We start from the raw sequence: 24,688 nt of genomic DNA, 5'->3' as shown, positions 1-24,688 counted from the left end.
CAAGATGGTCACTAATGTTAGTTGGAATTCTGTTGAAGTGTTTTGGTGACCTTCTTTTGCTATTGCATGTGGCGACCTGCTTTTCCTACTGCATGTGGTGACCTGCTTTTCCTACTATGTGGTGACCTTCTTTGCTATATTGAAATCAGAGAAATTGAGCTGCTTTTGTGTATACTAATATAGTCATCCATGCTATCTTTTGGACAATGGAGAGATGTGCTATTCGCATAACCAATAATATTATGTTGATTGGGATGAAACCAATCATATTATTATGGTGGATGAGAACTTTGTTACAAGCTCCTTCAAGTAAGCATCTACTCCCATACTTTTTATTTTCCTTATTTTCCAGTGTTGATACTAACTTCTATTTTAGCTTTTCAAATGCAAGCATAGGGACAATGGGTTGTTGAGATCTTGTCATCGTATTTATGGTTATTCTATGGTCTAATCTTCTCACTTCCAACGATGCTTTATCTAAACTGTATATCGTCGGTGTAAAATTATGCATTTGCGTTTATCGTGAATCTGTATTACGCTAAGCATAGTATTTGTAATGTAATGTAATTAGCTATCCTCCTGTACTTGCAATATCAGCTATATTGTTTGTGGTTGCATGTTATGAATTTGGAGTGGTAACCCCACCTCTTCATAGATTGAGGTGTTTATATCAAACTTTGGCTACAAACCAAACAATTGTGTTTATATCAAAGTTTGGCTGCAAACCAAACAATTGTCACATATATTTGTCAAACTTATGGCATATCTTATGGTTGCAATCCAAATGGTAGCCGCATTCAGTTTTTCATAACTAAGGCTAAGTTTGGCAGCCAACCAAACAACAATGTTTTACCACAAAATTAGTCATATCAAAACTTCGACGTACGCCTAACCTTAGTTGTGACAACTTACGGCGTCAAACCAAACAAACCCCTAATCCTTCACTATAATGCACAGCGATCAAACGATTAATGTGCACGCAAGTCAACAGAAGCAGCTCGAGCATCTTGGAAAGATTACAAAAACTTCCACTGCTTACCGTTTACCTTAGTGACTAATCTACACGAACGTTGGAAGGTAAAGTTTCATGTCCCTTCTGAAAACGACGCTCATAGTGTGCCCAAAGGAATGAACTGAAACTGAGAGACGATTGTACACTCATACACGAGGCAACATCAACAAGATGAAGAAGTACGCCATGGCTGCTACGGCTATTGCAGGTCTGCATCTAGAGACTGCAAGTTGGCCCCCATGGCAGGAGGGCTCCGCTCACGGCCGGTCACGGGTCGTCGGAAAGAGTCGAGTGGAGTGTGAGGAAGAAAGGGGAGGGAGCGAAAACGAGATGTGAGAAACTGTGGAGTGGATGGATGCATTCCTGCCACTCTCCTTGGCGTCCATTCTACTCCGAACAGGTGGTCCAAGCGACCGACCGAGTGGGCCCTGTGACCCTCAGTCTAACGAAGTTTGCAAAATGTGGATTATAAAAAAAATAAATTATTATTGACACGAAAATTATCATGCCAAACATTTCGAGCACCTCGTATGCAATATCCGGCCAGTAGTATCCAAGATGCTCTGGTTGTGGTGCTACGTCGTTGGACCTTCGTCCTCACCCATGCTCGGGAGGGACACCGTCGGAGTGCGGGTGACCGGTGGCTTGTCCTTGATCGTCGAGATTAAGAATATGAAGCAATATAGATAGAAAAAAGAATGGAACTACGAGAGCTAGGTAAAAGATAAAAGATATTGTAAATTGTGTTTGATCGATTGGTTGATGTCCTCAATCGATCATGGCCCTTTCATATTTAAAAGATAGCAGGTCTTAGCCATAAGAGATTAGGACTCATAATTAAAATTGAACAAGACTTATAGATATGATTCGGCTACGCCTACCTAATCTCCAAACTTTCTATAACAAATATATATTTCCTATTTGAACAGGTAAAACTCTCATACATCTACCCGAATAGGTTTTAATGTACTTCAGCCTTCTTAGATTCGCCTAACTCTTCTGTCTATCCAAAGACCAATTGCGGGAACAAATCATGATCACTGGTCATTGGTCATGACCACCGATCGTGTTCATTGGTTTAAAATTATTATTCACTAGTCGAAAATTACTGTTCATCTGGTCGTGATACTGTTCATCTTGTCGTGGTACTGTTTATCTGATCGCTCATTAAATCAGTCGTTGCTGTAATAGCCACTATAAATACTAAATTTTGTCATCAACATTATATTTTTTTAATTGTGAATTTTTAAAAAAATAATCAGTTCAGTAAAATAAACATTTACCATCTATTAAAAAACTAAGAAAATAATTTTTTAATCTCACAATCCAACAAACTTATTGTAAAAAGTTATTGCAGAGAAATTATCTGTTTACTTCAATTTTAGATAGTAAAAACTGGAAGCCACGATAGAAACCGAAATAAACGTAGTTAGAGGAACGGTCTCCATCTCTCTCCGTTTCGTTTTTCCCTTTCCTCCATTTCACTTACACTGAGAGAGACTATGGCCATACACACACGGACACACCACCGAGCGACTGTTCCACTAACGCGTGCCAGATGGTTGGTGTGCCGGCCATCGGTCGCGAGCCGCCGGCGCACCACTCCTCCCAAGGCAACATAGTCAACCGGACCATCCTACCACTGCTGGCTGATGGAGCTAGGGTGGAAATGTGATTCCCTTGTGCAGAATAATGATCTGTTGACTGAATTTTTATACTGGTAGTCCTGTAAACTTTTTTCAAAAGATTTGCTCGGTGTTAACTGGAAACGTAAATTAAGTTTTACATATCATCCAACGTTGTCTTCTTTCAGCTCTGTTCAGTATTTTGGTCTGTGACTCGAAAAACTACAATTACTCTGCAGAAACTTCATTCCTGTGGTTACTGCTTGCTGTGTATGGTAACGTCCCTTCCTGTGTCAGTCAGACTGCTAGATCAGGGAGACGTCTAAAACTGCAGGAATTTGATGGGATCTCAACCAGAATTGGCCTTGGGCTCATACCGTAACAAGTGAAGCAAGATCGGTGATGCGGTGTTTTTCCCTCAAAAAAGGAAGAATTTTTGCGAAGTAATAACCGAAAGAAATGAGAAGTGTCAATGACGGAAAATACCTATCGCAAAATTAGAACAGAGAGGACCAGAACCGAAAGAATTTTTTTTAACCCCGGGCCTCATTTCGGTCTTCGCGATGGAAATGCCCTCGCCATTTTCTACTAACAAGCAAGGTCGTGGGAGATCATATGACTTCACTCATACGTGAAGTCAGTGATTTTAATGGATCTGAGCCATTCATCACATATGAATAGTTTAGATCTAGAGCTACAGTATTTGGCAAACAGTAAAATCGTGGTATAGTATTGATAAACAGCATCTATACTACAGTAACCAACTGCAAAATACTATTCACTCAAGACTAACTTCACTTGGAGACTTCTCGACGAAACGTACGAGACAGGGGGCTCGAGGCCCCCGACCGGAGGTTTGCCACCGGACTACAAGCCCGTCCGCAGAACAAGAAGTTCAAGAGTGTGATTCTTCTTTCCGTTACTTCGCGATCGCTCAGGACATGAGCAAAAAATACATCACGCGCCAAGAGCGAGTTGAACAATAAGTAGTATCTCACGGTACTAAGAATACTCCGGCAGCACGGCGCGCAGGGCCCGATCACTGGGACGACGGCGCCGCGGCGGCGGAGGATGCCATCCTGGGGGACGTGACGGGGAACAGCGGCAGCAGCCGCGGCGGCTCGGCGCCCCTTGGGGAGGGGTGAAGGAAGAACCCCTTCCGCGCAATGGCCGCGCGCTCGACGGCCTCCTCCTCCCCCGGGGACGCCGACCGGTTGAAGGGGTCGGCCACCAGCGGCGTGACAGGGCTCCCGAGCGCCAGGGACGGGAAGTCGAGCACACTCGGCGACAGAATCTCCGGCGTCTTCCTCGGAGACGCCCCCGCGGTCGCGGACATCGCCAGCGGGGCGATCATCTTCAGGTTCTTGAGCCCGCTCCGGCGCTGGTACAGCTTGAAAGCCGGCTTCTTGGGCCGGCACGGAACGCCGGCGACGCCGCCGTGATGGTGGTTCTTGGCGGGCTTCTGATACGACGACGACGTCGTGTCGGAGCCGGTGAGCATCTGGACGACCTGCTTGAAGGAGGTGGTGTCGGCCTGGACGAAGGTGGTGGGGAAGGGCGTGGTGTCTATGACGCGCGGCACGGGCTTGGGGGACGGGCAGACGGGCTGGGACTGGCGGGACGGGGAGGCGACGGAGGAGGGAGACGAAGAGGATGTGGAGGAGGACGGGGAGTTGGGGCCCCGCGCCATGGGGAGGAGTTGCTTGGCTGCAGCAACTTCCATTGCGGTCTCGTGTGTGCGTGTTGGGCGTTGGTTTCACGGAGGGAGAGGAGGAAGGGGGTCAGTGGAGAGAGAGGAGAGGGAGTGGGAATAAGAAGGAGGAGGAGAGAGAGAAGGGAGGTTATCTCTCTAGGAGACAAGTTCTCTATCACACAGATTTTTCATGCTTTGTTTTCCGGTTTCTAGTTTCTCTCTCATCACTGACCGCCCTCTGCGCACTGTTCTAATGTGCAGTTTCCTCTGGGATTTCGCTGGGGATGGTGGTTTTGCAGTTTCTCTCTGTATGATGAAGTTTCCAGTTACTAGGGCCATACCCTACATGTCCAGTCCAGCCTCCTCTACTCTACTCCAGTAGTCTTGTTTTATTTCTCCTTGCAGAAATAAATACTTTTTAGGAATTAAAACTGACCACGTCAAATTTAATCGTTGGGAATTCACATTAGAAACTGTCAAATTTTGCTTCTCGCGGAGTAAACCGGAAAAAAGTAAACAAATACAAATTTAATTGGTCACAAGGTTGGAAGAGTCCAAAGATGCTTTGGTTAGAAAAGGAAAGGAAATAAAATGTGGCAGGCATTGATTTGACTTGGACAGCCTTGACCCTCCAAAGCAGCCGTATTTTTTATGAAAATAAATTTTATAGTATTGGATGTACGAAAGATCTTCTTATCTGTAATAATACGTATCCTTTTTTTTAATCTAATTATTAAATCAAAAAATATATGATTAAATTAAAGTCTCATAGAAATCTTTTGTAAAAATATACTGTAAAATTTGTTTCCCCTTTCCATCGATGGCCGCACCGTAGATGCTTCCTCCTGTTGCCCGCCCATCTCGTACTTGCCCTCGTTGGCCTCCGCATAACTCCGCGTCTGCTTTGCGTCATTTTTTAAGAGAGCTTTATTAATAATTAAGTAAAATTATTACATACTAACACATTTTTGAAAATAAAAAACTAGAAAATAGACACAACTATGATTCGACCTAATAGGTAACTGCACACACTTATTGTTGTAATACCTAGCCTATTAGTATTTATGGTTTTAATCTGTATAGTTTAAGTGTTATGGTGTTATAGATTTAATATCACATAGTTTAGGTAGGTTGAAATTAGCTTATAAGTCCGTGTATTTTAAATATAGTATCTCTATGTTAATTCTTTTAAACAAAAGTGATGATAAAAATATAAGAGATGTGCTATGTATATGCGGCTCGCTTCACGAGTGGATTAGAGTGTAAATGAATTTTGGAGACATAATGTTATATATGGTATTAAGAGCTAACTTTTGTTGTAGTAGTGCATACATGTTGTTAGGTAGGGTGTTATAATTTTGCTCTCACTCTGCAGTGTTGGGCTTCCTGCAGGGTTTCTTGTATAATTAGAGCCACTGAACATTTACGCTATATCTATAAAAAAAAAATACAATAAAGATAGATTTGGTGAATCAAACCCATAGTTTAATAACAAACCATATTAACTTACCATAATGACCTTATGGCCATTTCCAATGGCGGATCTTCAGGGGATGGGCTCAAGCCCTCATACCGGCTATCACTCCCCTATATCCTTCAAGTCTTTCTCCGCTTTTTACAAGGAAAGAATGAGAAGAGAGATATGAGGTGGTGGAGGAAGAAAAAGATCAGTTCCGCTGATTTTGTTGCGTCCATGCACCGGCCATTTCAAAAAAAAAAAAAAGAGAAATAAAAAAGAAACCTGCTTGTGGCTTAGTTGTCCCCATAGGGCTTCGATCTGATCCTGACTCAATCAACGTACAATGCTGAACTATCTATGGCGCAGGCAGAAGACAAAGTTTAGAGCAATCTGGAGTAAGCCATTGTCCAGCGGAAGCTGTATCAGGCGCTACGGGCATCACTGTAGCAATAGTGAAGCGTACGGGTGTCACTGTAGTGCGGGGTCACGGGGTGTCGTAGGGATGCGGTAATACTATTTACGGTAGATAATAGTGGGTTTGAAGGGAGGATGAAAGCAATATAAATTAAAAATAGAATAATTGTTAGAGATGAAAAATAAGAAATATTATAATAATATTAAATGGTACTGTATTAATGTTATATTGATAAATTTCTAAAATATATGTTGAAGATTGACTAACTCCGTTCAGATTCAGTCACACTGTATTCACTTTCGTCTCTGGAAAGATCCTTTTGCGAGGCTGGTAACGGTCGTATCGTATTGATTACCTTCCAGACATCTCTTCCCGAATTAAGTCCATCTTAATCCCTGTCTTAACGCGCTAGTGAGGACAACCCATAACAATAACAACAGCATAAATGCAACCAGTACCTATAACAGTAGAGAGCTGAATCCGGATCCCTAACTAGTGCGAAGTCAGGGTGAACAGTGGCACATAAGAGGCGTTATAGTAATTTATTATCAAATACTGTAGTACTAATAGCATCTATCTATTTAAGATCGAATGGCTCAAAATAAAATAAAGTCACGGACAGTGAAGTTAGGGATCCCAATTGCAGAGAGCCAGCGATGCACTACCACGTTCCATCGATATGCGATAGTGCACTGTTCGTGCTGAACCTCCGAGTCTCCATTCAGGACATGCTCTGGATATAAACATGCCATCAAGCCATGCAGCCTCACTCCTCCCTGAAATGAAAATTAGAAGCAGCCTTGCTGCTACACGTAATCAACTTGAAGAGTCTATTCCAAAGAAAACCGAACAAATCTTGACACAATCACGACCAGCACAAAAAGGAGCTGTACAAAAAAAAAATGAACGCAGAAAATTCTAGATGCACGATGGAAAGATGAACACAGAAAGCGGGCATCCAGTTCCTGTTCCAGTGGCCACGAGAGAGCATGCAAAAATGGGCGCCTGCGCGGCCGGCCGGTCCTTGCTCCAGTATACCTACGGTCCACGGCACACGAAAAGGCGCGAACCAATTGCGTGCGGCCGAAAAGAAGGGGAACGAAAAATGATGTTGCTGGCCACGACAGGATAAAGAAATATTTCTTGGCATGTCCGGTCGAGACGCGACGAGTGTGCGGTCGTGTGGACTCGGCCATCCGACGCGTCAATGTTTGCACACGCGACTTCATGAAGCAGGTCAACCTTTTGTACGGAGTAGCAGCTAGCACTTGAAATTCCATGAAACGCACGACGATCTATCATCTATCTTCTCGTGCGATTTTTTTAAGTTTTATTAACTCTTATCGTTACTGTTATTTTTAACTTAAAGATGCACATAACTATAAAACAAAAAATAAAACAAACTAAAGACGTTAAGAAAAAAGCTACCAAAAGCTGTACAAGCTGAAAACAAATCTTCACAACTATAGTTATTATGCTTAAGGTAGAATACGTAGTCTAGACTGACATCCACAAGCCAAGCCGTGCCCCGGCGCCGTGGCGGGCGCGCGGTTTCGTGCGGCCACATCACGGGCCACCACCGTCTCGTCTGCCGGGCGACGCGCGCCCTCGCCGGGGAAGATGCTGCCGTAGTAACTGGGCAGCGTGTCCTTCGTCTGAAACTGTACTGCGTGGCTCGAGTCCTTGAAAGAGACCTGAATCTTGATGACCACACGCTGATACGCGTGACTGCGTGAGGGCTTCACCGGCATTAAGATGCGGTAATTCCAGTGTCGAGAAAGGCAGGTTTTCACTGGGATTGATGTTTTCTCGTTCAAAAATTGACCGGGCAATTTTGTGGAACTCCATGTCTTGTGGGATACTGGGATTTGTGGAATGGGATTCACCTCCCTCCATTGACAGAAGGAACAGGCCATCGGGGAAGAAAGCATCGTTAGAAGATGCATGGGGTCAGGAAAGGGTCTACGTTACTGACTGAAAAAGGCACCGATTACCTGAAACAGGCATTCCACGAGCAAACGACTCGATTACCCTAGCACCCTGGGTCGTATTTGCAGGTCTTCCAATCCAAATAGTGCAGTAGTATTAGATTCTTCAGAACTTGCTACCCTATTACATTACATGAATTTAGCTATAACTGTCCAGAAGTGTTGCTACCAAAAGGTTATGCTGCACAGCAGTGTATCTATGCTCATCGTTCGACCAAGATATCATGGATGGGAGAAGTCGCAGCAAACATACCTTACAATGCAAGGGGAAATTGATGCAAATAAAAAAAAACAAGTGGAAAGCATGACAAAGAAAGGGTAACAAGAAAGAAGTAGCATACTCCTCATGAACATGCATGTCAAGCAGCGCCAGGCCACTGACAGAGCATGAAAAGCTAAACAATCTTGTTCTATCACATAGTCAAGAGTTGCTTTAAGGTGGATGGCAATGATTTAGACAAGTACAAACTCATGGCTGTAACACCGGAGCAGAACAAAGTCCTCAGCTCACATTACAGAAGGTTTGATACTACGTCCCGTCTTACAAGAACAACAATATTTTCCATCCTGTCACAACAGTACACTGCTGTTGTTTCGGAGCATTCGGTTTTGTAACCTTCCAGCAATGTCAGTACTCAGGATAACGAATTCATAGCGAGAGCCCCAGAAATCAAACTATCGAAGCAAGCTCTCCGTGGGCTAAGAACAGGAATCAATAGCCCAAAAATTGAATGCTGATCTAAACTCTAAAGAGAGCTAAGCTGAAATAAAATTGTCTACCATTGGTTTTTGGCACCAAATGTAGAGCCATACAACACCGAAGTTCCAAGGCGTTAGTGTGACACTGTAATCATGACCCGGCTTGCAAGTTTCTGGAGCAGCACAAACTCTAGCTCCTGTCTTTAGCTACAAACTTCATCTGCCCATTTTCTTCTTCTTCATCTCCCGCTGTATTGCTTTTTTCCTTGCTTCGGCTACAAGGTCGAGCCCCCGAAAGTGATCCTCTGCGGAATCACCTTGTGACCCTCTAACATCACTTACGGAGGCATTCTTGTGATGGTTCTTTCCAGATCCACCTTTTGGAGAGCCCACTTTTCTCAAGATGGTAGCATAACCTTGTTTGCTTTCTGGAGGAGTAACAGTCATTCTCCGCCCACAGTTGATATCTTTTCCCAATGCACTCTCTATTTTGCAGCCTTCATCCAGATTACCAGACGTTATCTCCTCATTCGCAACATCATTTCTACATCCATTGGGTTTTTCCATCATTGTCCCCTCAGACTCTTTAACCGGCGTGCTAGCTATGACTGGGCTATTAGTTTTCTCAGTGCTATGATAATCTAGATGGATGCCTTTCTTGGCAGAAGCTGTTTTTGTGAAATGACGCCTACTTTCGAACCATTTGCTAACCTGTTACCAGAATGCACACTGAGGATTAGACCCAATGCACAGTGAGGTATAGATCCAATGCCAAAATAACCACGACAAGCATGGAATTAGAAAAATCAAGATAATGAGGTGCAAACCTGACGGAATGTTAACCCTAGTTCCTCTGCCAGACTTTCTTTAACAGTGCGGCTAGGGTACTGTTCTGTCTTAAAATGCTCATGTAGCCTCTGCAAGAAAATGATGTGATTGCAACTAAATAGATGAGATATAGCAATCTAGACTGGTGAATTTTGTTCAGCTGAATCTAATGAATTACAATGATACAAGAATGATTTTTCACTGTACCTGATTAATTATTGGACCAAATTGTCCTTTCCTTGCTGTGCTATCGCTGCCATTAGAGGTAAGGTCTCCATGTTTCTGATCTACTGAACCATGAAGAGAATCATGGTGCAAACTTTTTTGAGAGCTAAGTGGAGTGAATTCATCGCAATGGTGCACAATACTAATTGATCTAGAGACTTTCCCTGCAGATGAATCTGCTTCACTCTGTTCTTCATTGCCTTTTTCTGGTGTGCTCTTCCCAGACCATTCTTCATCATCACTTGAATCAGATGATGCTTTACCATAAGCTTGCTTTTGATTCCAGCAAGAACAGGAAATATGTCAAGGTCACACATTAAAACACATGTATGTACACATACGAGCGACAGTTGATTTTTTTTAAGGAAATAGGCTACTGGCTATAGATACACAAATAAGCATCAAGATTGAACACAGCAGTTTAGCATCTGTTCAACAGTTACAGTGGGCTCAGGCAAGAGCACTACAGAAGTAGCTAAATTCAAGACACAGAAGGCCAGGTTATGCATGTGCGTCTAAAATCGCATGCCAATAATGTTGTTTGTCTCCATGACTACATTCCTGATCTACAAGTGCACTTTTGAATTTTCCTAGGTTTCCTGCATTACACTAGAGCACTCCTGGATGACAAACATACATCACATTGGCTTTCTTCAAGGCTTAAAACATTTAAAAAATAGTGTTAAATGCGCATGGAGATTGGGGGCATACATCATACAGTTTTTTGTAGTCCAACCGCTCAGCCTGTCGTCTCCGTGAAACCGGTAAAACGACGTTCTGGTCCATTTCAGTCTCCATAGAGCTGAGATTAGAATTTGTTGTGTTAGCCTGAGCAGTGATTCCTTCCATGTCAAAGGTACTGCCTCCAGCCTTAGCATCGGGTGACGAAGGTTTTGAAATCTCATCATGAGCACCAGATTTTGCAATCTCCGCACAGAAATCATCAGAGTCAGATGTGAAGTCTGACTCATCTAAACTTGATTGCTTCTTTTGGATATCTTTATCCGAATCAGGACCAGCTGGATCATAGTCATCATCCTCTGAGTCCTCAGAAGGTAATCCAAGGTCATCAACCTTCTTGTCCATCAAAGGTTCGGAATCATCAGAAGAGGTCAAAAAGTTTGAGTCATCTGAGTCTGATCCTCCATCCTCATCCTCTTCAGATGATTCTTCTTCCTTACTAGCCACATGCTCTTCGGCCACATTGGGGTCAAAGTCATTGTCTTCTGAATCATCTGATGGAAGATCAAATGCGTCATCTTGCTTAGAGCCATTTGTTGAAGCAGCTGCCTCTGGAAAAACTTTCTACAAAAATAGATGTAGTAGTGAGGTGAAATGTAATCCAGATTCACTGGTGGCAAGGACAGTAAATTATTACTATTCTCAAAAGGGGACTTTAACCTCCCAAGAGTCGCCAATGGAGAGATCGCTCCCTTGGAGTTCATTTATTACATCTATACAATCTATCTTGCAATCACATGCAGGGCAGAGCCATCCTTCATCTCCCATGGGGACTACAAACGAATGGTGCTCATGAAGGAATGCACAAACAGGAATTACTTTAGATACATGAAAAACTAGAGGATAATGGATATTACTATCTTCAGTAAGCAAAGGAGGATTTAAACAGTTTTGGTGGAACCCTCTGTCGCAAGCTCCATCACAGAGAATGATGTCGTTACCCAATGTAACATCCTTCGAACCACAACTGGCACAAAAAATCTGCAATATAGGAAACATTGTCACTAATTAAATTGCGGAACAAAACGGAATAAAATTATTAGAGAATATAGATAAATTGATGGAATCACAATAGCATGCTACCGTACATCTTCACAAGATATCCCTCCTTCAGAATCAAATAAAGATTCATCAATCTTCCCCTTAGAGAGGAGATAATCAAGATTCTGGAAGACTTCCCGTATTCTCAACTTGCATCGCAAGATTTCCGCCTTGGCTCGTTCAAGCTCCTTCTCAGGTCTTATCTTGTCCAAACTGCATGCTTGTACATGAGTGACAGATATTTTATATTGCAATTAAAACTGCAATGACTTCAACAGCTCAACAAGAACCATAGCAGTAGCAAACACCGCAAGACGCCTTCTGTTCAACACAAAGCTCAAAGGAAACAATACAACTCCTGTACATCTGATCAACTACTGAGTCAAATAGGACACATAAAGTTTATTGAACCAAACATGTACATCATGGTTGGCAGCGAAAAGAGGCAGAATAATAATTGTATGTAAAGGGAACATAACCAGTGAGGGCAGGAAGATATCGAAAAGGGTGAAATCATAATAATTTCATTGATGGAACATGTGTGGATTGTCATAGAAGGGTACGCTAGGTTAGGTTACTTCTAGACTGTTTTTGAGCACATAAGCCCCATCCTTAAAAAACAAAAGGTACAAGTTGAGGGGGAAATTAGGCTCCAAAATGACGAGTTAAGGAATGTCAGCCACCTGACAAGTGTATTTTGCAAACTAAAAAGTCCAGGCAGCAAAACCTATTAGTCAGTTCTGTAGAACACAACACTATTGTGGTTCATTAATTACACATGGTGGACAAACAAGAGTATTTTAGTTAGCACGTAACACACAGCCTTGCAACAATATTCAGTACCCCTGATTACACATAGGGAATGAAAAAAATCAATACTTCGAGTAAAGAAAAATGAAAAACCTATGAAACATTACAAGAGAAAAAGAAGTCGATTTCAGAAGATGCCAGCAAATCAAATTCAACACAACAATTTAGAGGTGACACACCTTTGATTTTTCCAGCCTTCACTAGCATAAGCTTCAATCAGGCTTTGTTCATAGTTCATTCGATTCAAAATGTATCTAACCCGTTTACGAATTTGTGAGAACTCATTTGTCAGGCTTTTGTTTGAGGGTCTGCCCCCTTTTCTTCTTTTGGCAGCGGGTTGTAATGGAGTCTGTACATGTTCAGTGGGTGTTGTCTTTGAATTTGACCTGGAGCTAAGAGCTCTGGCATTATTACCAGATGACCTCAAAGTATTCCTTGTACCTGTTGGTACTTGGGAGCCTTTTTTACCCCTGTTTGCTGCCCTTTTATAATTTTTCCTTATTCCCATGGTATTTTCCACTATTTGAGATGTAGGTGGCAAAACTTGATGCTCAAGGGTCTCAGGATTCTGACTAGAGCTCGCAACATTTCCAATCCCACCATTGCCATCAACAGGACAAGGAGCTGTATTTTTTTCCATAGTATGGTAGCCAAAATTCGTCAATTTACAGTAACCAAAGAAAAACTCAACCTCACAAAACTGTATCCCTGAGGAGCACAATGAAACAGGAAGCTCTATATAGCTGAGCCAGATTCACCAGCAACTGGCAACCTACAACAAGTAAATAAAGGAGAAGCATTAATGATGATTGCATGGACTCAGGAGCCAAGGGATATAGCCTATTAAAGTCTTATAAATCCCTGGTTTGAACCAGATTGGATTTGTTCCCTAGGATTCAAAATTAGACTCGTCAACGATCCTTTTTATTTGAAAAATAAAATAGCACAACCAAGTGCATCTAGTTTGTAAGGAAAAAATGTCAGAGCAAGTACCATATATCCATTCCACACACCAATGTGATCTCCGATGCATACTAGATATCTTGAACATGGCGTGAAGCCTAGAAGCAATTTGCACATTTCCCTATAGCAGTATTTCACAAAGGCGCTGGAACTTTTTCCTACTGCCAAGATAGGTCAATTGTTCTAAACGTGAACCACTTCCAGAACCATCCAACTGGTCCCAAATCTACCCGCATTGTTTAGCTGCTACACATTTCCAGAATGTGCTACCGGTAGGCATCTACTTCCACAGTCTGCAGATGTCCATGAGGACCCCTGAATTCACAAAATTAAAGCTGGAAGCTCTTTTTTTTCCTAGGTTAAGGGGAATAGGAGTTGCAAGTTGCAATCAGCAATGAGCTGAGCAAGTGACTTCCCTGTTTGACGACCAACCAAACCAACAAGCTACAAGGTCAGAACAATTCCATAGTCCGGGTCTCTAGACCAAACGAGCCATCGGAACCCTAGAAACCACACTCATCGATGTGACCTCCGAACACCACAACACCGAACCATGCCGCTCTCAGAATCACCACGACTTCGTACACAAACTCAGCTCAAACATGAAAAGCAACCTGAAATCCCATGACCCACGCCACAAGCCCGCGATTCAAACCCAGAACAGCCCACCGTGAAACCAAATCGCAAACCACAGCCACGCAAATCCACCCACCGAGTGTCGGGATTTGGCTACAGCTGGAGGAACGAGAGGGACGCGCGCAGGGGGGAGATGGAGGCTGGGTGATAGCGGAGCCGGGCGAGAGGGGGCCGGTCACTCACCGCGAGCCGGCGACGAAAAACGCCGCGAAGAAGCTTCCCGGGCCGGCGGCTCTCCTCTCCCGTGGCGATGCGGCGGGCGGAATAAAAAAGGTGTGCGACGCGCCCGCTCGGCTCGGGAGTCGAGACGGGCAAGAAGGGCTCGCCGCCGCTCGGCAGGTGGGTGGGCCGGAGGTGCCAGGTTGGGCGGACCATTTCGCGCTCTCGCTCTAGATGGGCTGAAATACTAATGCTTTGCCGAGATTTTAAGCGAAAGTCGCGGGCGCTTGCGGCCTGTTCGACCGGACGTGGTGTTGGGCTAGTGGCACGGACGGGCTTGCCGCGCAGCCCACGCCGGATGGTCACTTCAGCCTCCAGGATAGGCCAGCAAGTAAATCGTGATGAATTTTTATATTTCTAAATAAATTGCAAATATATACATTGGTTTTGAAAAATTGTAAATATAGAATCTTGCCATTCGTTGAAATGATGATAGGTTTAAAAATAAAAAAGTATTTTGTTTCAATGCTTCAAAATTCAAAACACTATCGAAAAAGTCATTAAAAAATTATGTGGTGTGTAGAGGATGATATCATCTAGCTCTAAAAAAATTCAGACAAAAATATGATATGAAGTTTGTTATTTTTTGTTTCTCATTACACAAGTAATTACTTGAGTTGAAATTTTTCAAAACATATGGATATATTTATAATTTTTTATTTAAACATATTAAAATAAAAAAGCTCAAATCACGACGAGCTGGATGGAGGTCAAGTGAAAGTTGAGGCAGATTCATATTTGATCAATTCCCTTAGATCGCATAGTTCAACACATGAACACATAAATAATCATCGGATCTTGATTTGGTGACGCCATCGGTGAGGTCTTCTCGGATCGACGTAGAGCCGTGACAGGATACGGTACTTCGTGGAAGACAAGTTGCAGATGTAGACAATGTATGCATACGAACATCAGAGCAGTCGCCAACAGCACATCGGCAGTGGTGACAGCCTTCAGATTGCTGCATCGCTTGTGAACGAGTATATGGAAAAAGAGTTGGAGCCCTTCAGAAAAAGTACCTATATATTAAAAGAGAGGATTGGGAAGCTTTTGTGACGTTGAAGAGCTCTGAGACGTTCCAAACAAAGAGTTCAGCAAAGAAGCAGCTTTGGGCAAAGAACAAGCAGAATCACAACATGGGCACATGCGGATACATGGGGAAAAGGGATAAATGGAAGGCGGATGATGCAAAGTTAGCCAACGAAGGTCGCAAGAATCCTTGGTTGCAATCGTATTTGCGTGCGAGTGGTATGCTGTTAGATAGTGGAGATATCACCTTCAAATCTAGTAAAATCGAGACAATCGCTCAAACGGTGAAAGAAATAGCAACCCGCTCCCCCGAAGTTTCATTCACCGGGGTCAGAGAACATGACATGCTCTCCACTACGCTGGGAAACCCTGAGCACCCAGGTCGCGTTCGAGGCGTGTCCAGTTCCCAGGGATGAAAGTTAGGCTTTCCCGAACACGTTGGGGTGTATAAGAAGAGGAAGAGGTCGGTCCCAATAGAAGTGGAAGCATTGACCCAGTCAATCAGGGAGATCATTTATTAAGAGATCCTGCAAAGGTTTGCGGCATAGGGAGTCGTAATTCCTAGTGCACCAGTGGGTGGTAGCCCCATTACTGGACACAGGAATAGTCAAGCCTCCAGGGAGGTTGAACAACCTATCTTCTCTCCATCTGTGGAGCCCGATACCATAGACCTTCTCGATGGGCCCACACCGTGCTCGCTGGTCATAAGACCTGGAGGCTACTATATTGAGGATACAAAGGGCCAGGTGCATCCAAATATCCAGTGTTACATACGGTCTCGATACGTCCTGACTATGCACACTGATATATAATACCGTCTTCACGGTAAGTGTCAGCAAACATATTTACAAATACTCTACTACTATATTTTTTTCCTTTTGAATTGACAGTTTTTTCCATCTCCAGTATCACCACACAACCATCGGGCAACTCCTGCGGATTCTATGTTGTGTGTTACATGCAGTTTGAACGAGTCTCCATCTCCGCCTACATGTGAGAGTGGATTGTTTTTCTGTGAAAGTCCTCCTTCCTCTGGACTAAATAACAAATAATTCTAAATGTAAAGATCATAAATAAACATAAAGTCTTACCATATTGCTTGGATGCATGTTCTTACCACTTAGTCCCCCTTTGTTGTGCCTCCCCCTTTCTCCATTGTCATTTTATCCCTTAAATACTTAAGCAAGAGCTTCTCCACCTTTGTTAACCTTCATGTATCTTGTACTTGCTACAATCTCTCCTTTTTATTCATCTTGTATTCCTTGCTTTGGTCGTCAAACTTCTCCTCCTTTATCAACAATCTCCTAAAAAGGACTATATGCACATATTGAACTTAAAGGGAAAAATATTAGAGCACATGGGAGAGAGCTTCACAAATCATGATCCAATTAAAAAATGATACTAATTGTAATGATACCAATTGTAGAAATCTCACTACAAAAGAATGATACCAAATGAAAAGGATGAAAGCACATGGATCATAACTCATGAAACTCACATAATATAGTCTAAACTCCCCCTATATGTGTGCATACATATGATGAGAAAGAAAATATATGTACAACTAGATAATATGTGAAGATAGAAATTTTAAGCTATATTATGTATAGAAGTAGCTTAAATGAACAAAGATTTGACAATGGTACCAATTTGAAGGGTTTGAGCATTGCATACCTCCTGAGATATGTTGATTGCTCCATGAGACTACAAGAGATACAATTAGAAATACATGTTAGTCTCAAAATCACAACCTATAGGATATTAAATGTAAAATTAGTACCATAAAAGAAACATACAACTAATAGACTATGTAGGTTGCTCATGGATAAGAGAGAAATACAACCAACCTACCATATGAAAATCTACACTAGATATTGCAATAAATTGAAATAAGCACAAGCAATACTAGACAAGTCAAATGCGCAAGAAGCAAAACAAAATGCATGAACAAGAATATATCTACACTTACCTCTCATGTGTGCAACCACCTTGCCATTTTTCTTCTTCTTGAGCTTGTAGTGGTTACTCTTTATCTTGTTCTTGTAGTTGAACTTGGTGTAGAGGTTGAAGATCTTATTTGAGAAGTTCGCTATCTTCTTCTTTTCCTTAGTCTCCTTCTTCATTTGCTTGCAATGGAAGGACTTGTAGCCTTCTTGATAGCATTTGAAGCATGTCATGGTTAACCCCTCCGTAAGTTTCTTCACCATGAAAGCACGATTATCTTGAGGAGGTTGGATATGTCCTTTGCCCTTCAATTTCGCCAAGTCCTTCTTGAGCTTCTCCACTTCTTACTTGAGCTTATCATTCTCTTGTGAAATGAGTTTATTAGATTATTCTTAAAAAACATTCTCCACAAATCTCATTGCAAATGGGTGAGCTAGATAAAATATATAAATTATCACAAAAAGTGGAAACATGTACCTTAGGATTGTAATTAAAAAAAGAGGTAGATTACATCAAAAGGATCTTAGTTTGAGATTCAATGCACTCAAATTTATCTTTAAGATCTTTATGCTTCTTGTTTAGTAAATTGAATTTGCATAATAATTGTTCATAATTAAAAACAAAGGTAGCATGAATGTTATTAAGTTGATTGAATTTTTTAAGCTATTTTGATTGTTTCTTAAGGACTCTTTGTTGCTTATTGATCAAATGAAGGAGTTCATCATAGGAGGAAGAATCCTCAACGGATTCATCATCACTTACATTGCTATCCATACCTTTGGCCATAAGACACTTGTGAGGTGGTTTACGAGATGACTTGCGTGATGATGATCTTGAGGAAGAGCTTCTCTTGGAGGAGTGGATGGTGATGCTCTCATCACTTGAGCTTGAATCTTCATCATCACTCACCCATCTTCATATGCTTGCAAATACTTTGGCTCTTCCCCTTGTCTCTTTCTTGTTCTTGGTCTTTTTCTTCTCCTTCTTAATATGATCAATTGTTTTGACAAATTATTTCATGGAAATTGGGTGATCAATCTTGGCATTGATCTTCTTGATGTTCTTCTCTACTTATGAGATGAGCTTGGCGACTTCGGGATCCATCTCTTCATCACTTGAGGTGCTTTGCTCATCTTCTTCATAACTCTCTTCATCTTCATTTTTATTATCTTTACTTGAGCTTGATTCTTGCTCTTGTCTTCTCATCCTTGCCTTCATGTGTTGACATTTAGCTTGCTTGATTGTGAGAGCAATGTTTTTGGTGTTGGATGAGGAAGAAGCTTCTAACCACATGTTTATTGTCATCTCATAGGCAGTGATCTTACCGAGCACTTGACTTGGAGTCATCTTTTTGATGTCATTGTTGTCATAGATGATGGAGACAATCAACTTATACTTTGGAAGAAAAGTTTGAAGTATTCTTCTCACCACTTGATCATCTTCAATTGGCGTCAAACATAAACTATTGATCTCATTAACAAGAATATTCAAACGTGAGTACATGTCATTAGCACTTTTATGGGGTAGTTGCTTGATACCATTAAGCTTAGTAACAAGCACATGATATTTCTCATTGCACATATCATTTGTGTCTTCATGTATTTCAATGAGACTATTCCAAATATCATGTGCATTAGTGAGAGAATAAACACGATTAAATGCATTAACATATATAGATGATAAAAAGATACTTTTCGCCAATGCATCTAATTGCCTCTCCTCGTTGGTGATGCGAGGTTTCATCCCTTTCTTGGTGACTCTCCAAACATCTAAGCCTCTAGCTTGCAAATAACGAGACATTAGAATTTTTCAACACGAGAATTTTGTGCCATCGAAAAGTAGAGCACTATGAGAATCCATCCCAACCCCGGACATCACAACTCTAGGATTTTAAGCCTATCGAGAGCACGAGGCTCTGATACCAATTGTAGGGGATCGATGACGTCCTAAGAAGGGGGATGAATTAGGAAGTTTAAAACTATTTCGGCTCTAAAAATAACACAAGATAAATATATATCAATTTCTATCCAAAAACAACATAAGATAAATATACATCAAGGCCTCCACCCGGATGAGCCACGAAGCCACCAAGGCAAAGTCTCACCACTAGCCTCTCTTCCGGTTCCTTACTGCCGTAATCACTTCGGAGCTTGAGGCACAAAGGCACGGGTCTCCGCATCCCCGCATAATCGCCTTGCCGCCGATCCACACCAAGTCGGAGGGTCAACGAGCTTGCCAGTAAGTCACCAAGACTCCAAGGTGCCGGCGTACCAAGAAGTACACTGTTGGATCACTCCTTGATCCACTATCTAGGCAACAATTACCTAATAACTCACTCTAGGCATATAAGCACTAATCACTCACTAATTTTGTGCTTAATCACCTTGGATGATCACTTTAAGCACTTTGGTGGCTTGAATGTCTTCTCAAGTGTATATGAACTTCTCTGGACTCCAACACACTCAAATGACTGAGTGGAGGGGTATTTATAGCCTCAAATCCGCGCACTAGCCGTTAACCCAATGGCTCTAAAAAGCTGTTAATATCAGATGATCTGGTGAAAATAGTAGTACTAACACCGGATCATCCGGTGAGTACACTCTCACAAACTAGCCGTTGGATTCTCTAATGTATATGAACTTCTCTTGTGTATTCTCCGATGCACATTACTTCATCATCGGACCATCTGGTGCGTTACCCTCAGCCAGCTGAGCCAATGTAACCCTCTCTGGAAAATATGCTTCGATGTACAAATCTTCAGAGCACCGGATTTTCCGGTGAGGTCACTGCATTCTTCCTTTTGTCAACAATGCTCTGGTGCATTCCTCCAGTGTGTTCAAATCAACCACCAGACTATCCGGTGGGGTCTTCTGCTTCTTTTTCATCTTTGCACTGTTCATTATCCGGTGTATTGTCCGGTGTTTCCTTGCTTCATCACCGGACTATCCGATGAGGCTTTCATACCTCTGTCTCCTGTTGCTCTGGTGAGTGCAAATATCTGGAGCACCGGACTATTCAGTGTAACCATTTCTCCTGAGATTCTCTCTAATTCAACCAAACTTTGTCCCGGCTTTGGTGACTTCTTCATGTATTGCATCCATGAGACCTACTAACATATATTCTTGACAAACATATTAGTCCCAATGACTATATTATCACTAATCACTAAAATCACAATCATGGCCTAATAAGGCTATTTTCGCTACAATCCCTCACTAATGTGCTGCTCTGGCATAGTGATAATCCTAAGCATATCAAGGGATTCATCTTAGCGTATTTGATATTGCCGCGACGAAAATCCTAGGGTTATCAAGATTTTATATAGAATGATAAAAATCAGGCTAGCTAATCTATAATAGGACATAACTAGCTCAATAATTCAAATTATGCTGATAAGTAATACTTTATGCAATTATTTAGTAGAAAACGGCTGCTATGGGTTGTGGTGACAAATTTGGGTTCAATATGATCAACGAGGAAAATGTATTGAGACTTGCCTCTGTTGAAGTCCTCGATGGGGTCCTGCTCGAAGTTCTACGTTCCCGACTCCTCCTCCTTCTCCTTGAATTCTCCGGTCTCTAAAGCGTGACATACAAACAACACAAACACACAAATAAATATAAAAAATACAAATTAAATTCCAAAATTTATGAAACTGATGGGAATGGATAGAGTTTGAATTTAGATGAATATTGATGAAAGAACAGAGAATCGCCGAAATCGGAGTTAAAATGGAGGTGATATGGGCTTAAGAAGTTGCTAGCAAAATAAATTCAGAAAAAAGGGGAGGAATATTATCTGGAAAAAGGATTTTCAAAAAATAGAAAAAGGTTACTGTTCTGTGGACTGGATTCGCAGAGCTGTGAACGGAGGAACTCTAGCCTATGGTCTATGGTGATCCGGGGGTGTGGACCGGATGGCGTGGCAATTGATTGGGCTTAAAGGGGTGGGGCCGATGCTGAGGTAGTGCTGACATGGCGCCGACATGAACGACACGTGCCATCACAAGAGCGGCAGTCGTCAGGGCAGCGTTGGGACGGCGACACCAGGAATTCCAAGCGGGGGCTCACCGGAGAGCTCGTTGTCGGTGGCTCCTAGCCTCGGATTGGACCAAGAACCGGCTATAGAGGATCGGTGATGTCTTAAGAAAGGGTAAATTGGAACTATTCGGCTCCAAAAAACTTCACAAGATAAATCGATATCAATTTCTATCTAAATACTCTATGTTTATCTAGTGTGTCTACTCTACCATTCAAAAGTTTGCAACATATAGTCAATCCTAGCAAATTACTATATGAAGGTAAACATGCAAGGATAGATTGTAAGAAGTAAATACAGAATCGTAAAGATGTTAAAGAGAGCAAACTCGACACAAAGAATTTTTATCCTGTGATATCGATGATATAAATACCACCCATAGTCCATATTAGAGCAGCCACATAGGCTATAGCTCCCGAATGGCACCGGGTCACGACCCTTGTGCTACCAAGGCCTCAAGTGGGTAGAGCCACTAAACCTCCAAGGCAAGATATCACCACAAGTCTCTCTTCTAGTCACTTATCATCGTCTTCACTTTAGAGCTTGAGACACTAAGGCAAGGGTCTCTGCGTCCCTATACAAGAGTCTTGCCGCCGCTGCACACGAAGTTGGAGGGTCAACAAGTATGAGCCACCAAGGCTCACGGTGCCGAAGAGTCACTATGACTCCAAGGTGTTGGCTTACCATGTGGTACAATGTAGGATCACTCCTTGATCCACTCTCTAGGCAGCAACATCTAACAACAACTCTCTCTAAGCCTATTAGCACTAATCTCTCTCTAATCTTGTGCTTAATTACCATGGTTATCACTTTAAGTACTTGTCAAGTGTCTATGAGCTTCTCTAGACTCCAGCCACTTCAAATGACCGAGCAGAGGCGTTTTTATAGCCTGAACCCCATGGACTAGCTATTGCCCCAATAACTCAACTTTTCTGTATACGTCAGATGATCCAGTGTAAATAGATTGTACTCACCGTACCATCCGGCATGTATATCCTCCACAAACTAGTCATTGAAACCCCACTCAAAAGAATTCTGAACACATGATATTCCGGTGTGATGACTAGCTTCATCGTCAGACCATCCGACGTGTAACTCGAGCCAACCCGCGCGCACTTCTCTCTGTGCAAAATACTTTGGCGTAGCCAATCTTCATTGACAGACCATTCGGCATATTCAACCACGTCAAACAAGCCGTTGACACCTTCTCTGAAATAAATACTCCGGCGTGTACCATTCAAAACACCAGACCATCTGGCGCGTAGCATCTTCAATTCCTTCCTCTGGAAATGCTCCACCATGCACCATCTTTATATCATTGGACCATCCGGCGTGTTCAAAACACCCAGGGAAAAAGCTCTAGCGAGTACCAGACCATCTAGCGTTAACACTTTTCCTAGGACTTCTCCAATTCAATCAATCTTTGTCCCGACTGTGGTGACTTCTTCATGTATTATATCTATGAGACATACTAAGACATGTACTTGACAAACATGTTAGTCCCATTGACAATATTATCATTAGTTATTAAAATCACATATATGCCCTAAGAGGGTCATATTTGCTACATTGGCCCACAAGGACCAGCATAGCACGGTGAAGCCAGTGGCGGGCACCTCAACGACGGAAGGCAGCCGGGACAGTGCCAACAGCACGCCATAGCTGGGGAAGGTGGCAGCAGAAAGGGGAAACAGGTGGGGAGGCGATCTGGACAGAGGTTTAGGGTGTCGAGAGCATGCACGGGGTGTGAGGGAGTGTACTCTATTCTCGGCTTGACCGGTGGGGTATCAACAGCGGCCGACAACGTAGGCGAAGGTCAGCGGCCATGGCGGCTTGGTGGTAGCTCGAGGGAGAGGGAAAAGGGTTGAGCGGAGGGGCGAGGGAGGTAGAGGGTAGTGGACAACGGTGGTAGTGCGTTAAAGCTCTCCATGGGGTCCAATTGGACAACGGTGGCTCCAGGGAGTGGATCGACGGTGGTGGCCATCGGAGGGAAGATAGTGATAAACGGGGGGGGGGGGGGGGGGAGAGAGAGAGAGAGAGAGAGAGAGAGAGAGAGAGAGAGAGAGAGAGAGAGAGAGAGAGAGAGAGAGAGAGAGAAATAGTGCCAGAGCTTGCCTTAACATGCGTGATAGAAGGCGGTGAGGAGCGGAGGAGCGGGCGGCGGGGCTTTTATAGCCGGGCAGAGGGTGACAGTGTCGACGGTGGGGTTCGGCGGTGGTATGGCGCGATGATTTGTCAAAGGGCGACAATGTCGGCGGTGTGGCGTTGTGGACTACGCGTGGTGTGAGAAAGGACGAGCTCGGCAGTCATGTGGTGCGGGAAAGGTTTCTGGGCGTGGGACACGGTGCGCGGTGACCATCAGAGAGGAGCAAAAATGCAGGGGCGGTGTGGATGGCGACTCCGTTGGCGATATGGTGTGGCGGTGGCGGAGTTAGGCAAGCGGCATTGTCATGACTCGTTGGCAGGGTCCAACGGCTACAACGCTCGGGCACGGGCGCGGGCGCGGGCGGTGGGAGTGAGAGGAAGAAGAAGGAATGGGAGGGATGACTGGCTGGCTGGGTCGTGGGAAAGAAAAGAAAGAAAGAGAGAGCGGGCTGAGGAGAAGGAGCCAGGCCAGATTGAGTCCAAGGAGGGGGAGAGAATGGAAAAGGTTTGAATTTTGTTTAGAATTATTTTCGAATTTTTTATTTCAAGTTTTCTTGGAATTTAGGATGTTACAGATGATTACTACAGGCAGGCCACATAAGAAGCCGCATATGATAATGTATGATAGTTTATCTTAAAAATTTATAATTTTTTCATACAAAATTGGATGGGGACAAAATTTATATGAAAAATATAACACTCGACGAGATCTACAACTTAGTAGTTAAATTTTTTTTATTTGAAGTCATTTAGATGTTTAAATAATTATTTGAAGTTTTAAACAAAAGATATCAAAATGATTGAATATGCTGTTAGTATAATAAATACTCATGCAGTGAGATGGTAAGGATTATCACGTGAGCTAATAGATCTTGGATTCGAGTGCCACAAACCGTACGTGTGTGAAAACTCACGTGACTTGTGACTTACGACGACGCGGCAGCGAGGGTGCCTGGTTGGGCGAAAAAATTCGGTTTTTTCAAGCCAAAAAACTTCGACTCAAGGATTGACTACCACATATAGTTTCTTAAGTGAACTATCTCTAATAATCGGTTTTCACATGCGATCTCTTTTACATCCGAAAAAATTGTCTATTTTCATAGAACTTCGATCAAAGACGGTTGGTAAATGGATTACCACCCATCTCTACAAATTGTTTTTGTATTAGTGTCATCTTG

General features: G+C 42.8%; 2 protein-coding genes across 3 annotated transcripts; both read right to left on the bottom strand.

Moving 5' to 3' along the window:
- Nucleotides 1-3,531: 3,531 nt before the first annotated feature.
- On the bottom strand, nucleotides 3,532-4,503 carry LOC133929239 (VQ motif-containing protein 4-like). The gene has a single exon (XM_062375919.1). The coding sequence runs from the start codon at nucleotides 4,358-4,360 to the stop codon at nucleotides 3,677-3,679; it is 684 nt and encodes a 227-aa protein (XP_062231903.1). The 5' UTR covers nucleotides 4,361-4,503; the 3' UTR covers nucleotides 3,532-3,676.
- Nucleotides 4,504-8,582: 4,079 nt separating this feature from the next.
- On the bottom strand, nucleotides 8,583-14,459 carry LOC133929237 (homeobox protein HOX1A-like). Of its 2 annotated transcripts, XM_062375917.1 has the most exons (9): nucleotides 14,319-14,459; nucleotides 12,716-13,308; nucleotides 11,774-11,939; nucleotides 11,543-11,666; nucleotides 11,346-11,458; nucleotides 10,656-11,249; nucleotides 9,927-10,217; nucleotides 9,719-9,808; nucleotides 8,583-9,602 (listed from the first exon to the last, which is right to left on the bottom strand). In XM_062375917.1, the coding sequence occupies exons 2-9, from the start codon at nucleotides 13,174-13,176 to the stop codon at nucleotides 9,108-9,110; spliced, it is 2,334 nt and encodes a 777-aa protein (XP_062231901.1). In that variant the 5' UTR covers nucleotides 13,177-13,308; nucleotides 14,319-14,459; the 3' UTR covers nucleotides 8,583-9,107. The 2 variants fall into 2 exon arrangements, with proteins under 2 accessions (XP_062231901.1, XP_062231902.1); XM_062375918.1 differs by lacking the exon at nucleotides 14,319-14,459 and having other exon boundaries at nucleotides 11,774-11,946; nucleotides 12,716-12,896.
- Nucleotides 14,460-24,688: the final 10,229 nt, after the last annotated feature.

Source organism: Phragmites australis, chromosome 9 (genome assembly GCF_958298935.1).
Source record: "Phragmites australis chromosome 9, lpPhrAust1.1, whole genome shotgun sequence".
NCBI classification, from domain to species: domain Eukaryota; kingdom Viridiplantae; phylum Streptophyta; class Magnoliopsida; order Poales; family Poaceae; genus Phragmites; species Phragmites australis.
This window is presented reverse-complemented; position numbering and strand designations above follow the sequence as displayed.

Excerpts from the sequence above, each read along its gene's own strand:
- LOC133929237 (XM_062375917.1), bottom strand. The coding sequence starts at position 13,176 with ATGGAAAAAAATACAGCTCCTTGTCCTGTTGATGGCAATGGTGGGATT. Across the intron at positions 11,459-11,542 it reads TCCTTTGCTTACTGAAGATA|TCCCCATGGGAGATGAAGGA; the intron begins GTAATATCCATT and ends ATTCGTTTGTAG. Across the intron at positions 10,218-10,655 it reads ACTACAAAAAACTGTATGAT|CAAGCTTATGGTAAAGCATC; the intron begins GTATGCCCCCAA and ends TGGAATCAAAAG.
- LOC133929239 (XM_062375919.1), bottom strand. The coding sequence starts at position 4,360 with ATGGAAGTTGCTGCAGCCAAGCAACTCCTCCCCATGGCGCGGGGCCCC.